Source organism: Bombina bombina, chromosome 3 (genome assembly GCF_027579735.1).
Source record: "Bombina bombina isolate aBomBom1 chromosome 3, aBomBom1.pri, whole genome shotgun sequence".
NCBI lineage: Eukaryota > Metazoa > Chordata > Amphibia > Anura > Bombinatoridae > Bombina > Bombina bombina.
The window spans coordinates 397,122,344-397,140,575 of NC_069501.1; the positions used below are offsets into that span (position 1 = coordinate 397,122,344).

General features: G+C 38.3%; 1 protein-coding gene across 1 annotated transcript in view; it reads left to right on the plus strand.

The window, feature by feature from the left end:
- Window positions 1-18,232, plus strand: part of AMPD1 (adenosine monophosphate deaminase 1) — a 294,451-nt gene that overhangs the window by 246,024 nt on the left and 30,195 nt on the right. The window contains exon 10 of the mRNA XM_053706560.1: window positions 15,039-15,165. Within this exon, the coding sequence (XP_053562535.1) occupies window positions 15,039-15,165 (127 nt within the window). The remainder of the gene's footprint in view (window positions 1-15,038; window positions 15,166-18,232) is intronic.

Here is an 18,232-nt window from a genome sequence, read left to right on the forward strand (position 1 = left end):
TCTAATCAGCTAATAACAGTACAGTGGCAACACAACGTTTTATGCAGAGACAAATAAAATCCTAACCTGTAAATTGCAGATAGCGGGTTTACTGCTGTAGGTAGGACCTATAGGAAAAAGTAGTGGTTAGACAGACAGTTAAATAGAATAACACTCCACTTTGGGCTGAAAGCCCAAAGGCACACAGGCTGGCGCAGCAGCAATAGTTTTGCACAATAGTGGGACAGGTTGTTACAGCAGGATGGATACTGAAGTCTCACTAAGGATATGTTGTTTAAAAGTATCTGCTGAGAAACAAACAAACAATGGCAGCAGGGTCAGATAAGCAGACTATCTAAATATATGGTAAATACCAATCCAATATAGCTCCTGATAGAATAACTCCCTATGAGATAGAATCCTCAGAGTGCTTTAATGTCTTACATATGGGGTATGCTGGTAGAGTTCTTATTAATCCCTTTTTGTTCCCAGTGTTCATGAGGGGTATAAGCAGTTAGCACCAGAATAATAAAGGTTAGGCCCAGAAGTATGATAAACTGAGCAGTTCTGACTTTAATCTGCGGTCTGCTTATGCATACATATATTTTGAGATTGTAAACCTTGGATTAGTTAGTTGACAGCGGCCAAAATGAACTGGTGTCCCTTGGTTTAGATGAGGGAACAACTCTCCAAGAGCTAAGTCGGGTTAACACGCAGGTAAATAGCAGGATAAAATGGTTGACAGTCTGTATAAGAGGGCAAAGGCCCTTTTAGGGTTAAGCGTGTTCTCCTGAGTGATTGTTTGTCAGTGTGATCCCAACTCCTCTTAATGTACCAGTGTGAGCTGCCCACAAAGACCTTTATTTGTGAGTCTGAGGGCCTTCTGCAGGGTTCAGCTTCCCCACTTATGTGCTTGTAGGCAAGGGGAGAGAAACAAGAGAACAGTCTGCTTTTTTAACACAGTATATTTATGTAGGCCTGAACACAAACTTGCCGAGGGGCTGAGGAAAAATTCTAGTGCCTGGGGCACCTTAGAGAATCAGTTTATGTAGAGAAGGGTATATCCCAGTTCCCGGGCAGATTGATACCACTGTGTGTCTCCCAGAGACAGCCCTGATAGGAGAGGGGGACCCTTTTGCTTCCCAAAAAAGGCTACTGGTCGCAGTTACTTAGTGTTTTCACCCCCAAATGGCATAAACAGGGATCCGGAACCTAAGAAGTTAATCTGATGGGGCAGATCCGGATTGTAGTTTTAGTGACCCCCTGTAGTGTATGAAGGAGAGTTGTAGAGGTGGGGGAGGCTGAGGGAGGGCAGTGTATAAGAAGTAAGGGGTCTCACCTAAGGTAGCACAGGGATGCGGCCTCCTGGGTTATCATGCGGAGGCTGTGAAGTACTGTGAGACCGGTAGGCCAATGAGACAAGATGGCGGCCGTTCGTGCCTTGTAGGGCTGCAGGTGATGTTCCCAGACAGAGCGGTAGATATAGAGGTAGCCGGGCTTTGTGTGGGCTTCCAGGCGGCCCTCCTACACAACAGAGACAGGCTCCGCAAGGCTTCCATGCTGGCCTTTACCTTCAGCAGGTCCGGAGAGGCTAAGGGCCACGTGGGCGCACAGGCGCAATTACGAGCAGGGCCTCACACAGGACTCGGTCTGGCAGCTTGGGTGATGTGGCTGTACCGGAGCGGAGCCCCGACCCTCCGGTGCAGTAGCGATGTGTGACTGGCCTGCTTGACAGGAGTATATGCGAGGCGTACCCCTTGCACGTCCGGAGCAGGTTCCACGGCAATCCGGTCTCAGGCTTCTGAGAACTAAGTTGCAGTTATTGCCGGCCAAAGTGAGTGCCCTCGGGTATCTGGTCCCCGGAGCGGAGCCCCGACCCTCCGGAGGACAAAAGCTTGGGTGTTGAATAGCGAGTGCTGTGTATTGGAGATCTCCGTCACAAGTTGCGAGGCCCAAAAGTAAGTGAGAGGTGCTGCCAGAACACCGCTGTGGAGTCTCTAAGAGGTCACTTTTATGCAGGAGCACAAAGTTTAGTCAGCAAAAGTGTATTAAGACCGTTTGAGGAGCAAATGTCACAGTATTTTGTGCTCTTCTTAGCAGAGCTCCATAAACATGCGACTGTCCTGAATGGCAGTTAGCTCCGCCCCCTACTTAATATTTTAATGGGATGTATGAGGTTGATGGGATGAACACAATTTCTAAATATTTGGTGGAATATTAAATAAAGACACTCGCATTTCATCATCAAGCATTTTTAAGCTTCTCCTTCCTATCCATATATCAAGAGCAGGAGTAGCAATGCGCTACTGGGAGCTTGCTGCAAAAAAACCCCACTTTGAGCCCAGCGTTTAAGCTGCTGCCCTCAGAGCTCTGCAAGTCCGACTGACTACTGCCCGCGCTGCCAACACACTGCTGTCCCACTCACTAACTACACGTGCAGTCACAAGCCGATTGAGGAGACTACACGTGCAGTCAGGAGCCAATGTGCCGCCAATGGGAATAGTTTCAGTTCCCACTGAGCTGCGTCAATAGGTTAAGCTGATCTGTGACCCACTAGGTATTAATCACGTGTCAACCACATGATATGCATAGCAGGCAGGCGGAAAGTCAGAAACCAAAAAAAATTGTTGAAAAAAATTAAATTTAAAAAAATTTGTGCTTAAGCAGGGACACACCTACACACTGCTGCCGACACACTAGTGTGTCCCGACACACAGTTTGGAAAGCACTGCCCTAAAGGAACGGTTTCTGTTTGGAAACCGTCTCCAGTCTGGAATAAATCCAAGCCTTTTAGAAAGCCAAAGCCAGCTCCCAAGTCCACATGAAGGTGCGGCCCTCATTCCAGCGCAGCTGGTAGGGGGCAGATTACGATTTTTCAAAGAAATTTGGATCAAATCGATTCACAGTCTTTGGATTCAGAACATTGTTTCACAAGGGTACAGAATAGGTTTCAGGGTAAGGCCACCTGCAAGAATATTTTTTCTTTCTCGCATTCCAATAAATCCAGTGAAGGCTCAGGCATTTCTGAAATGTGTTTCAGATCTAGAGTTGGCTGGAGTAATTGTGCCAGTTCCAGTTATGGAACAAGGGCTGGGGTTTTACTCAAATCTATTCATTATACCAAAGAAGGAGAATTCCTTAAGACCAGTTCTGGATTTTAAAATATTGAATCGATATGTAAGGATACCAACATTCAAAATGGTAACTATAAGGACTATTCTGCCTTTTGTTCAGCAAGGGCATTATATGTCCACAATAGATTTGCAGGATGCATATCTGCATATTCCGATTTATCCAGATCACTTTCAGTTTCTGAGATTCTCTTTTCTAGACAAGCATTACCAATTTGTGGCTCTGCCGTTCGGCCTAGCAACAGCTCCAAGGATTTTTTCAAAAGTTCTCGGTGCCCTTCTATCTGTAATCAGAGAACAGGGTATTGTGGTATTTCCTTATTTGGACGATATCTTGGTACTTGCTCAGTCTTCACATTTAGCAGAATCTCATACGAATCGACTTGTGTTGTTTCTTCAAGAACATGGTTGGAGGATCAATTTACCAAAGAGTTCATTGATTCCTCAGACAAGGGTAACCTTTTTAGGTTTCCAAATAGATTCAGTGTCCATGACTTTGTCTCTGACGGACAAGAGACGTCTGAAATTGATTTCAGCTTGTCGAAACCTTCGGTTTCAATCATTCCCTTCGGTAGCTTTATGCATGGAAATTCTAGGTCTTATGACTGCTGCATCGGACGCGATCCCCTTTGCTCGTTTTCACATGCGACCTCTTCAGCTCTGTATGCTGAACCAGTGGTGCAGGGATTATACAAAGATATCACAGTTAATATCTTTAAATCCGATTGTACGACACTCTCTGACGTGGTGGACAGATCACCATCGTTTAATTCAAAGGGCTTCTTTTGTTCTTCCAACCTGGACTGTGATCTCAACAGATGCGAGTCTGACAGGTTGGGGAGCAGTATGGGGGTCTCTGACAGCGCAGGGGGTTTGGGAATCTCAGGAGGCGAGATTACCAATCAACATTTTGGAACTCCGTGCGATTTTCAGAGCTCTTCAGTCGTGGCCTCTTCTGAAGAGAGAATCGTTCATTTGTTTTCAGACGGACAATGTCACAACCGTGGCATATATCAATCATCAAGGGGGAACTCACAGTCCTCTGGCTATGAAAGAAGTATCTCAAATACTTGTATGGGCGGAATCCAGCTCCAGTCTAATTTCTGCGGTTCACATCCCAGGTATAGACAATTGGGAAGCGGATTATCTCAGTCGCCAGACGTTGCATCCGGGCGAATGGTCTCTTCACCCAGAGGTATTTCTTCAGATTGTTCAAATCTGGGGTCTTCCAGAAATAGATCTGATGGCTTCTCATCTAAACAAGAAACTTCCCAGGTATCTGTCCAGATCCAGGGATCCTCAGGCGGAGGCAGTGGATGCATTGTCGCTTCCTTGGAAGTATCATCCTGCCTATATCTTTCCGCCTCTAGTTCTTCTTCCAAGAGTGATTTCCAAGATTCTAAAGGAGCGTTCGTTTGTACTGCTGGTGGCTCCAGCATGGCCTCACAGGTTTTGGTATGCGGATCTTGTTCGGATGGCCAGTTGCCAACCTTGGACTCTTCCGTTAAGACCAGACCTTCTATCTCAAGGCCCATTTTTCCATCAGGATCTCAAATCATTAAATTTGAAGGTATGGAGATTGAACGCTTGATTCTTAGTCATAGAGGTTTCTCTGACTCCGTAATTAATACTATGTTAACATTTTTGATAACACAGGTTCACATTTTTGATTACATACTTTTATGGTATGTGATTTTCTTTTTTAATTTTTGAGATTACATCACATTAACATTTTTTGATATCACAATTTTTCTGATATCACATTTTTCTAGATGTGTACACACTAGTTTATTTTTGATCACCTTTTTTTCATTTTCATTTTTATTTTATTTTTCACTGCATACCATTTCACATACGGTTTTTGTTTATATATATTTAGAGTTAAGTTCCACATTAAGCCGTATAAGATTCTGTCCGCATAGGACACCTTTTTGAGCCGTATATTCTTTTTGTTGAAATTGTACTCTCCAATTTTGTGGGCACCATTCCACTAATCCGGTTTTAACTGTTTAATTTATGCAAGTTGTTTTACCACCCTCCATATCACCATAGGGAGTAGAGGGTGGTACATTGTCACGAAGTCCACCTTCCTTACATACAACCTTGGGGACACTCTGCCCTTGGAGGGTCCCATCCCCTTGATTTTTAACCCTATACATTTTACATTATATATCTTTTATTATGTACCATGGATCCATGTTTATAAGTTATATATTGTATTTGTAAATTGTAATAAATTGTGTTATATTATATATCTCACATCCATCTTCTAGGTGTCTTACTACCACATAAGCATCTACATCATACATTATAAATAAACCCCCACCATAAGGGTTTTTATCGCTCTAGTGTGAACACACTACTCACACACACACACACCAGACCTTGACTTAACTGGCGCTCCTCTCTATAACCTTTCTTATCTGTAATACTATGTTACAGGCTCGTAAATCTGTGTCTAGGAAGATATATTATTGAGTCTGGAAGACTTACATTTCTTGGTGTTTTTCTCATCAATTTTCCTGGCATTCTTTTAGAATTCCTAGAATTTTACAGTTCCTTCAGGATGGTCTGGATAAAGGTTTGTCTGCAAGTTCCTTGAAAGGACAAATTTCTGCTCTTTCTGTGCTGTTTCACAGAAAGATTGCTAATCTTCCTGATATTCATTGTTTTGTACAGGCTTTGGTTCTTATCAAACCTGTCATTAAGTCAATTTCTCCTCCTTGGAGTTTAAATTTGGTTCTGGGAGCTCTACAAGCTCCTCCTTTTGAACCTATGCATTCTCTAGATATTAAATTACTTTCTTGGAAAGTTTTGTTTCTTTTGGCCATCTCTTCTGCTAGAAGAGTTTCTGAGTTATCTGCTCTTTCTTGTGAATCTCCTTTTCTGATTTTTCATCAGGATAAGCCAGTGTTGCGGACTTCATTTAAATTTTTACCTAAGGTTGTGAATTCTAACAACATTAGTAGAGAGATTGTGGTTCCTTCATTGTGTCCTAAGCCTAAGAATTCTAAGGAAAGATCATTACATTCTTTGGATGTAGTAAGAGCTTTGAAATATTATGTTGAAGCTACTAAAGATTTCCGAAAGACTTCTAGTCTCTTTGTTATCTTTTCTGGTTCTAGGAAAGGTCAGAAGGCCTCTGCCGTTTCTTTGGCGTCTTGGTTAAAGTCTTTGATTCATCATGCTTATGTCGAGTCGGGTAGAACTCCGCCTCAAAGGATTACAGCTCATTCGACTAGGTCAGTTTCTACTTCCTGGGCATTTAGGAATGAAGCTTCGGTTGATCAGATTTGCAAAGCAGCTACTTGGTCTTCTTTGCATACTTTTACTAAATTCTACCATTTTGATGTGTTTTCTTCTTCTGAAGCAATTTTTGGTAAAAAAAAATTCTTCAGGCAGCTGTTTTAGTTTGATTCTTCTGCTTATAATTTCAGTTTTTTTCCATTATAAGATTTAAACTTTGTTTGGGGTGTGGATTATTTTTCAGCGGAATTGGCTGTCTTTATTTTATCCCTCCCACTCTAGTGACTCTTGCGTGGAAGTTCCACATCTTGCGTATTTATTATCCCATACGTCACTAGCTCATGGACTCTTGCTAATTACATGAAATAAAACATAATTTATGTAAGAACTTACCTGATAAATTCATTTCTTTCATATTAGCAAGAGTCCATGAGACCCACCCTTTTTTTGTGGTGATTATGATTTTTTTGTATAAAGCACAACTATTCCAATTGCTTATTTTTTATGCTTTCGCACTTTTTTTCTTATCACCCCACTTCTTGGCTATTCATTAAACTGATTTGTGGGTGTGGTGAGGGGTGTATTTATAGGCATTTTGAGGTTTGGGAAACTTTGCCCCTCCTGGTAGGAATGTATATCCCATACGTCACTAGCTCATGGACTCTTGCTAATATGAAAGAAATGAATTTATCAGGTAAGTTCTTACATAAATTATGTTTTTCCCGCCTCTAGTTCTTTTTCCAAGAGTGATTTCCAGAATCATCATGGAATAATTGTTTGTGTTGCTGATGGCTCCAGCATGGCCTCTCAGGTTTTGGTATGCGGGTCTTGTTCGGATGTCCAGCTGCCAACCTTGGCCACTTCTGTTAAGGCCAGACCTACTGTCTTAAGGTCCGTTTTTCCATCAAGTTTTCAAATCATTAAATTTGAAGGTATGGAAATTGATTGCTTAGTGCTAAGTCATAGAGGTTTCTCTGACTCAGTGATTAATACTATGTTACAAGCTTGTAAATCTGTCTCTTGAAAGATTAATTATCGAGTTTGGAAGACCTACATTTCATGGTGTTCTTCTCATAAATTCTCTTGCCATTCTTTTAGAGTTGCTAGAATTTTACAGTTTCTTCAGGATGGTTTGGATAAGGTTTTTTCTGCAAGTTCCTTGAAGGGACAAATCTCGGCTCTTTCTGTTTTATTCACAGAAAGATTGCTAAACTTCCCGATATTCACTGTTTTGTACAGGCTTTAGTTCGTATTTAAGCCTGTCATTAAATCAATCTCTCCTCCTTGGAGTCTTAATTTGGTTTGGAGGGCTTTACAGGCTCCTCCATATTGAGCCTATGCATTCTTTGGACATTTAACTACTTTCTTGGAAAGTATTGTTCTTTTTGGCCATCTCTTCTGCTAGAAGAATTTCTGAGCTATCTGCTTTTTCTTGTGAATCTCCTTTTCTGATTTTTCATCAGGATAAGGCGGTTTTGCGGACTTCATTTAAATTTTTTCCTAAGGTTGAGAATTCTAACAACATTAGTAGAGAAATTGTTGTCCCTTCCTTGTGTCCTAATCCTAAGAATTCTTTGGAAAGATCCTTACATTCTTTGGATGTGGTGAGAGCTTTGAAATATTATATTGAAGCTACTAAAGATTTCAGGATGACTTCTAGTCTATTTATTATATTTTCTAGTCCTAGGAAAGGTCAGAAAACTTCTGCTATTTCCTTGGTTTCTTGGTTAAAGCTTTTGATTCTTCAAGCTTATTGGAGTCGGGTCAGGCACCGCCTCAGAGAATTACAGCTCATTCTACTAGATCAGTCTCCACTTCGTGGGCTTTTAAGAATGAAGCTTCAGTTGATCAAATTTACAAAGGGGCAACTTGGTCTTCTTTACATACATTTACTAAATTTTACCATTTTGATGTTTTTGCTTCTTCAGAAGCAGTTTTTGGTAGAAAAGTTCTTCAGGCAGCTGTTTCAGTTTGATTCTTCTGCTGATGTTTTAAGTTTTTCTTGACATTTAAAAAATAAACTTATATTTTGGGTTGTGGATTATTTTTTCACCCACTTTCTTTTCTTTATCACCCCACTACTTGGCTATTCGTTAAACTGAATTGTGGGTGTGGTGAGGGGTGTATTTATAGGCATTTGAAGTTTGGGAAACTTTACCCCTCCTGGTAGGATTGTATATCCCATACGTCACTAGCACATAAATTATGTTTTTTTGATAAACTAGAGATAGCAGCATCCACTTTTTAAGAGCACACCACGTTGCTTCTTGTTTTAAGCAAAATAGCTTTAATGGCTTCATGCACAGGAAATTACCTTAAAAAAATCCAATTTAGGCTTAAGCCAATCAGAGTAGACAGTGACCTGTTCATCCTAAATCTCCAAAGTCACATAAGGCAGCAGAATTAAAGGTAGCAGCAGAAGGAACAAGGGGTCAAGCCCTACAAAAAAAGTGTGGGAAGGGAACTCACCAAGACTTGCACCCCCTCACAATTAATATTGTTTTATACACACACACACACACACACACACTGTATTTATATGTATATAATCTATACACTCTGGGAATCTGTTGGCGCTCTACAAATACCTATTAATAATAATAATAATAATAATAATAAAATGAAAGCAAATTAAAACAAATGAAGGGCTGAATGGTTGCCTTTGGGCTTGAGGATGGACACCCAAGGTTACATTTTTATGGGATGGACACCCATGGTTACATTTTTACATGGCAGGGGTGAAATTTGTATTTTTAATAAAGGATTCAATTGATACTGAATACTGAAAAGCCAGACACACACTTTTTAGAACCCATGAAGGAGCATTTGTATATAGATTATGTTGAATAATCCAAAAAGCTAAGAGCTTTAGTAAAATTTTAGGAGATGTTACTCCCTGGCTCTCAGGATGTGTAAAGCTAATGTAAACATCTGATTTCATGATCTTGATAAGGTAGGTTTGTGTGCGTTCTCACTCGACAGTAAGAAATCATTTTACAAAGTAAAATTATGATCACAAGACATCGGAGTGTCATTTTCTTTTACCACTAACACATATACTAAGCTAATGTGAAGCAGGCATGAGGGAAAAGATACACTGAAAGCAAAACAGGTCACCTTGTACTTTGGGATGAAACTAGTAAGGTAGAATATGCAGCAAATACATTTTCTTGCACTGGTCAGCATTCTGCAGAGAATCTGGCCTGCTGACCAGAAATTGATAGACAGACACTGACATAGTTGAACAGACAGCACATACTATTGGTGTATAAAATAAAGTAATTAGGCATTTCCTACTGCTATGATGTTTCACAAATACCTTTAATTGCAAGGACTATTTCCCTTCCTGTTCTCTGTCCAGGGGGGACTTAGTTTCTACTGCAAAAATAGTGCAGGAACTCCGTTCCCATGCATTCCCACTGGACTTGAAACTTCCCCATAATAAGCAGAATCAGAGATGTGTAAATAATCTGCAGCAACATATTCCCCAAAAACAGTAGTTGTAGCAAAGTTTCCACCATATATCTGACCAATTCAGACTTAACTTTGTATCTTGCCAACAAGGGTTAACACTGAGTGAGCAGATGGGCTTTTTATTTGAGCCCTTGGCTCCATAAGAGCGAAGCATTATATACATAATCAAGCCCACTGTATGGTACCCAAAACAATAAGGGGTTAAATATAAAGAAAGCACATACTTTAATACACTCTTTGAGATCTCCAGGGCAGTCACTGAATGATTATCTGGTTCTATAATACAAGCTTCCAATAAGCTGTGACACAAAACATGCAATATGTATAATAAAAGATGGGCTCACAAAATGCATAATGCAAATTGCAGGCAGTTACTCCATAACATAAAGCCATCATGTCAACTCACTGTCAATTCTTGATGGACTAAGGGAAAATCCATCTGCATCTCAGAGGACAATGTAAAGGCCTATGCAAAGGTTAAAGGGTCATGAATCCTAAACTTTTTCTTTCATTAATCTGATAGAGCATTAAATTTTTAACAGCTTTCCAACTTACTTATTATCAAATTTGCTTCATTGTCTTGGTATCCTTTGTTAAAAGAGCAGAAATGCACCACTGGGAGCTAGCTGAACACTCTTTGAGATTCAATGGCAAGAGATAAGTGTGGGTGGCTACCAATCAGCAGATAGCTCCCATTAATGCATTGCTGCTCTTTAGCCTAACTAGAAATGCTTTTCAACAAAAGAGGCCAAAAGATGAAAAAAATAGTAACAAAAGTAAATTGGAAAGTTGTTTAAAATTGCATGTTCTATCTGAATTATAAAAATTTAATTTTGAAGTTACTGTCCCTGTAAAATTAAAGTGTGTGTGTGAATGCTCCAGTAACAGCCCTCAGAAGGGACATGACAACAGCACACCAACCAGTGACCAAAACCAAAGATCTATTGGTGAGACAATTATTTGCCCAGATCATATCAGTATTCCAAGAGATGAAAAGTATATTGCCCAAACAGAGAAAAAAAACTTTGAAGAGTATTGTTATATGAAGATAGGGTCTCCCTATTCTGTAAACCTCATGGCTGGACAGAACTGGGAGGAGGATGTGGGGGTGTTTCTTGAAGGGTTATGTAGAGTGTATAAATACATATACACTCAGTGTATATATATATATATATATATATATATATATATATATATATATATATATATATGTGTGTGTGTGTATATATATATATATATATATATATATATATATATATATATATATATATATATATATATATATATATATATAAAAAAAAAAGCATACAAAATTATTAATCCTTTATTCAAGTATATATATATAGACACACACATAAGATGTGTGGCAATAATGTCTGTTTTTATTTCTGTAAGCAGTCTAGCAGGTTATGAAAAAGGTTGTGCAACTGAAAGCTAATCTAATATATATATATTTTTTTAAATAATACAGGAAAGGTTCATTTACTGGAATTTTGAGTGCTTGAGACGTGCTTTCATTTTGTTTAATCTCCACAGTGTGTGGCTAAGTAGGGCAGCTACTATTCTGCTTCAAGAACAAAAGAAAGGGTGGATATAGGGAAGGTCTCTATTATTAATGAATGAGAAGCAGGAGTTGCCATCATAATACCTAAAGAAGGTGTGTTCAATGCCCCTTCCTCCAAATTATGGGTTGCCAAACCTTATCTAGTTTGGCAGCTAATCATATTCTACTGAACTAGAGCAAAGAACCAAGTTTAGACCAGTTTTAATATCTATGCTAATTTTATGCCATCCATTCCTGCAAAGTAACATATGAATTAATTCTCACTGTGCCAATTGAAAACACTTGTTATTAAAATATACCTTCTATATTTATACTATATAAACTATCTTCCACAAAAACGAAAAAATAATATTATAATCTATTTCAACTAGAGTTCAAATCTTTTCATAATACCAGCAATAAATAACAAGAATATAGGACTGTAATTGTAGTTCTTGATCTAGTTATCAAATCAAAACATATTTGACCATGTTAAATTTAAACTTAAAGGGACATGAAACCCCCCAAAAAATCTTTCATGATTCAGATAGAGAATACAATTTTAAACAACTTTCTAATTTTCTTCTATTATCTAATCTGTTTTATTCTCTTGGTATCATTTGTTGAAGGAGCAGCCGTGCACTACTGGTTTCTAACAGAGCACATGGGTGAGCCAATGACAATCAGTTTATATATGCAGCCACCAATCAACAGCTAGAACCTAGGTTCTCTGCTGCACATGAACTTTCCTAGATAAACATTTAAGCAAACAAGAGAAAGAAACAAATTAAATAATAGAAGTAAATTGGAAAGTTGTTTGAAATTGTATTCTCTATCTGAATCATGAAAGAAAATGTTTGGGTTTCATGTCCCTTTAAAAAGGTAAAGAAAGCAACCACACATATATAGGTTGATTCTCATGCATGCTGCAAAGGATCATAGTTGCTACTATGTGGCAACCCTTTCTCTACCAGTGGTGGCTTGCGTGTGATCCAGCAGCTGCATTGAAACAGTCCAGAATAAATTGCTATTAATTACTATGGGAAATGCAGAACAAGAATAGTATCAGCATAGGCGTCCTCCAAACTTGGCAACTTACACAATGAGAGAGAGTAAGAGAGAGTTGGTAGTTGTACACAAGTAGGTGCTTATGCTCAGATATAAGAATTCCTTGTGGGGCATTTGTACTTCCTGCAACCCCCCGCCCCGGACACTCATGAGCCTCGCAATCTCATTCATGTTGGCATTATGTGCAGACAGGATCAATACCAACACAAACTTGTTTCCCTTACACCTCTCCTAACCTGATATAAAGTCCTTACACCAGCTGCAAGCAGTGGCTGTTCCAGAAATCACATTTTGGGTAGCAAGCACTTAAACTACAGAGCTCCCGGCTAGGCCGGACAAGGATGCTGGGCATTAAAGGGACAGTCTAGTCAATATTAAACAAAAAAAACAGAGTTTACACCAGGACCCCAGTGCAATAGGGATCCTACAAGATTTAAAAATGTATGGTAAGTACTAACTGTAAAACAAAGGGCTCTCATGGACTCAAGTTTATACTGACATATAAACCAGCTTAAATGTGTTTATGTCTTTCATTAGAATACCACCAGAAAACACTGTTTTATTTATTTATTTTTGAATGCACATAGCAAATTAATTGTTATGCTATGTCTTGGTTCATCTCTTAATGTCTTATCCATACAAACATTTCATTGTATGTTATATTTTAAAACCTTTTGTTGTTATTTTAGATATAATGTAGCTTTGGGGCCCACTATTAGAGTTACGCCTTTACAGGTGGGCAATACCTTACACAAACTGTCACTACATGGCAGCTGTATTCATTTGTAGTGAGTCACATAAAATAGTTACACAAATTGCTCCTTGAAGGAACAGTAAGTACAAGGAACAATCAACATATGATCTAGGCCTCATTGCTTCTTTCAGAAGGTATCTTTCTCCGTGGACTCCATTTATCAAGCAGCAGAGGCCTTATGTGAGCCTGCTTGCTACAAATGAAGAAACAGGAGATGTAAGATTGCTACAGTTAAATTATCCCAAACGTGTTCATGCATGAGAACAGGGGGCAGCACTGCACAAGAAATTCCTTGTATGATAATAAATGCAGACAGCGTCTGCACCTCACTCACTGCTAATACCGGTTCCCTAGCTGGGAACTTTGTCTTCCTGTCAAATAGTATGGGGCCTTATTTTGGCAAACGTACATGTTTTTTGTTTTGTTTTAGATTCTCTCTCCTTGTGTACATTCTCTGCATTAACAAAGGACTATGCATAAACAATACAACATCTTAAGAAGATTGTTCTGATAATACAGTGAAGGGCAGCTAAAAATAACTCTCCCTTCTAGGCAGACATAGCCTGTTTTGTTTATTCCTGCTTCCTTCTGTATTTATTATAAAAGGTTGTTTCATTTATATACTGTAGGTAAATTGATACAATTTATAGTTACCAGCAAATGGTCCACTTTTGTACAGAAAAAAAAGTAATCAACCAGAACTGTATTCATATTAGGTTTTAGCATTTTCACTGAAAGGCAGAGTGAGGGAAAGATATATTTTAAAACATTATTTAAAGAGACACTGCAGTCACAGTTTTTGTTTAATCTTCAAAGTGACAGAATAGTGCAAAAATGATATGCTTTAATTAGTAAATTTTTTTAGAACATGCAATTTTTGTACTATTTTCCATGGAACACTTTGTAGTTAACTCTCGCAAAGGATTGCTGGTCCCTAGTAGGAAACAACTGTGTTAAACTCGGGCACTGCAGTGCATGTGGCTTTCTAGCAAGACTTTACCTATGTGTTTAGGTTTTTAACCACCGCAAAAAGGTTCGAGTTCTAAAGTAGTGCAAAACTGACATGTCTCAACAAATTAGAACATGGCACTACAATTCCCCTTTAAAGAGAACGTTTCAACTTTATTATAAAGAAAAACTAACTACAACATTCATTTAAACAAAAGATAAGTGAAAAACGTTTATCTTTTTGGAGTCAGAGGCAGAAAATGTGTTTATGTGTATGAGTCTGTAATTGGCTGGCAGAATGAAGTACATTTTGAAATTTGTCATAAATGAATCTACTGCTCATTTAAATGAGCAGTAAATACAGTAGATTTGCATAATTAACAAATGCACAAAAGCAAGACAATGCAATAGTCCTTCAAATGAGTAGTAGATTTTTTTCTGACAAATTTCAGTTATGGCTATTTCCACTCCCACTGCATCATGTGACAGTCCTCAGCCAATCACAAATGCATATACTTATATTCTGTGAAATCTTACACATGCTCAGTTGGAGCTGGTGACTCAAAAAGTGTAAATATAAAAAGACTGCAAATTTTGTTACTGAAAATAGAAGCAAATTGGAAAGTTGTTTAAAATTGCATGTTTTATCTTTATCATGAAAGTTTAATTTTGAATTGAGTGTCCCTTTAAGTGCTATTTCATTGCCTCTTGATTATGTACTTGTTAAGGCAAATCTATTGTATATGCTGGTCCTTTATCTTTCATCTAAAACACAAGAAAGTATTCTAGAAATAAATGTACTCAGTCTCTTAAATCACACTTTACCAGAACAAAGATTAATATATAATATATTTCACATATATACTTCTGTGTAACAACCAGTTTCTCATTCTAGTGATATATTCAGAGCTCAAAACTTTGTACCTCACTTTGGAAAAATGCTGGAGAACATATTTATGCCAGTATTTGAAGCCACAATCAATCCAAACGCTAACAAAGAACTCAGCGTTTTCCTGAGACATGTAAGTAATGAAATCTTTTGCAGATAATATTCTGCTCATGTTTAGAAATAAATAACTCAAATGTGAGTTTTCCTGAACACTGTAGTTAGATATTCAGCAGAAAAGTAGTGACTGCTAGAAAAGGGCAATTGATTGATAGAAATGCATTATACAGGGAGTGCAGAATTATTAGGCAAATGAGTATTTTGACCACATCATCCTCTTTATGCATGTTGTCTTACTCCAAGCTGTATAGGCTCGAAAGCCTACTTCCAATTAAGCATATTAGGTGATGTGCATCTCTGTAATGAGAAGGGGTGTGGTCTAATGACATCAACACCCTATATCAGGTGTGCATAATTATTAGGCAACTTCCTTTCCTTTGGCAAAATGGGTCAAAAGAAGGACTTGACAGGCTCAGAAAAGTAAAAAATAGTGAGATATCTTGCAGAGGGATGCAGCACTCTTAAAATAGCAAAGCTTCTGAAGCGTGATCATCGAACAATCAAGCGTTTCATTCAAAATAGTCAACAGGGTCGCAAGAAGCGTGTGGAAAAACCAAGGCGCAAAATAACTGCCCATGAACTGAGAAAAGTCAAGCGTGCAGCTGCCAAGATGCCACTTGCCACCAGTTTGGCCATATTTCAGAGCTGCAACATCACTGGAGTGCCCAAAAGCACAAGGTGTGCAATACTCAGAGACATGGCCAAGGTAAGAAAGGCTGAAAGACGACCACCACTGAACAAGACACACAAGCTGAAACGTCAAGACTGGGCCAAGAAATATCTCAAGACTGATTTTTCTAAGGTTTTATGGACTGATGAAATGAGAGTGAGTCTTGATGGGCCAGATGGATGGGCCCGTGGCTGGATTGGTAAAGGGCAGAGAGCTCCAGTCCGACTCAGACGCCAGCAAGGTGGAGGTGGAGTACTGGTTTGGGCTGGTATCATCAAAGATGAGCTTGTGGGGCCTTTTCGGGTTGAGGATGGAGTCAAGCTCAACTCCCAGTCCTACTGCCAGTTTCTGGAAGACACCTTCTTCAAGCAGTGGTACAGGAAGAAGTCTGCATCCTTCAAGAAAAACATGATTTTCATGCAGGACAATGCTCCATCAAACGCGTCCAAGTACTCCACAGCGTGGCTGGCAAGAAAGGGTATAAAAGAAGAAAATCTAATGACATGGCCTCCTTGTTCACCTGATCTGAACCCCATTGAGAACCTGTGGTCCATCATCAAATGTGAGATTTACAAGGAGGGAAAACAGTACACCTCTCTGAACAGTGTCTGGGAGGCTGTAGTTGCTGCTGCACGCAATGTTGATGGTGAACAGATCAAAACACTGACAGAATCCATGGATGGCAGGCTTTTGAGTGTCTTTGCAAAGAAAGGTGGCTATATCGGTCACTGATTTGTTTTTGTTTTGTTTTTGAATGTCAGAAATGTATATTTGTGAATGTTGAGATGTTATATTGGTTTCACTGGTAAAAATAAATAATTGAAATGGGTATATATTTGTTTTTTGTTAAGTTGCCTAATAATTATGCACAGTAATAGTCACCTGCACACACAGATATTCCCCTAAAATAGCTATAACTAAAAACAAACTAAAAACTACTTCCAAAACTATTCAGCTTTGATATTAATGAGTTTTTTGGGTTCATTGAGAACATGGTTGTTGTTCAATAATAAAATTAATCCTCAAAAATACAACTTGCCTAATAATTCTGCACTCCCTGTAATTGCTATGATAATAGGCTTTAAACTTCAAGGGACGAAAAAACTCAAATTATTTCTCCAGAAAATGTGTAGTAAAATTACTTTGAAATTTAATTTCAATACTTATGTTGCCCATTTTCCTGTAATTTAAAGTAACGTTAAAATATTTTTATTAGAAATTATTTGCTGCATTGTAAATGATCTGCATACAAAATGTATATTTTAAAAGCATTCAAAATTCTAATTTTGTTAGCAGAATTTAAATTGTTTTGGAGTTCAATGACACACCCCTTGACAAAGTCTTTGGCGTTGTTTGCCTCATATCCTTTGCTTTGATCAGTTAGAGACCAGTGTAACTCCTTTACATCACACACCTACTGTGCAACATTGTAGGAGGGTGCAATTTCTGAATTCAATGGAATGTATTCAATTCTCTCTTCAGCCTTTTATTGGCATCAGCAGCAAATGTCCTCATTGCTTATTTCCTTATCATAGTGTGGTCCTCCTTCAATGTTTCTTCCAATATACAAGAAACATTGTGTTACTTACATATAAGTTATTGATATTAACCAATCAGAACAAAGGATAGGTAGGCTTACTGTCACAATTTTAGCATATCAATTGTTATCACTGGTTAATCACATTCACTGTGTTTGTGGTTGTATTTTCAGTATTTATTGGTCCAATCCCTAGTAATTTGCCACAGTGTTTTCAGAACCATCACTTAAAGTGCCATAAAACATACAAATTGCTGGCAAGTATTTTAAAATAATTTTCAAAATTAATTACATAGCTAAGTTTCATGGAGCAGCTAACTCCACCCCCCTTATCAGTGTTTAGACACAGGCATTGCATTTCAACTGAGTTCACAGCTTCTAGGCATGCTCCAGCAGATAATCCCTATTCACTTTTGCATGCCACCAAAAGAACATTAAACATACTGTAGATACAGCCATAAAAATAATTGTGTGGGGGGAGTTAGAGCTTTACAATTCAGAAACTAAAAAGAGAGTGTTAATGGTGAGACACTGCAGTATAAATTTGCAGGCAAAGTAATTCAAGTACATAGTATATTATTTTGTCTCTATCCCAACTTGTTTTATGTCCCTTTAAAGGAACACAATACAAATCATGAAAAATATCATTATTCTTGTACAATTAAGTGAAATGAGTCCAGATTTTTTTGTAAACCAAAAATAGTAAAGAGCTGCACCAAACAGTGTGCATACTCTCTGCTTTCCCCACATTAATAGAAAACCAATAAAGAAAAACTATTGTTGCATTATGCTTCATTCATATTACATATATATGGGTAATATATGGCTAACATACAAGTATTTTTCCAATCCTTCTTGTTCATATAAAATCATTAA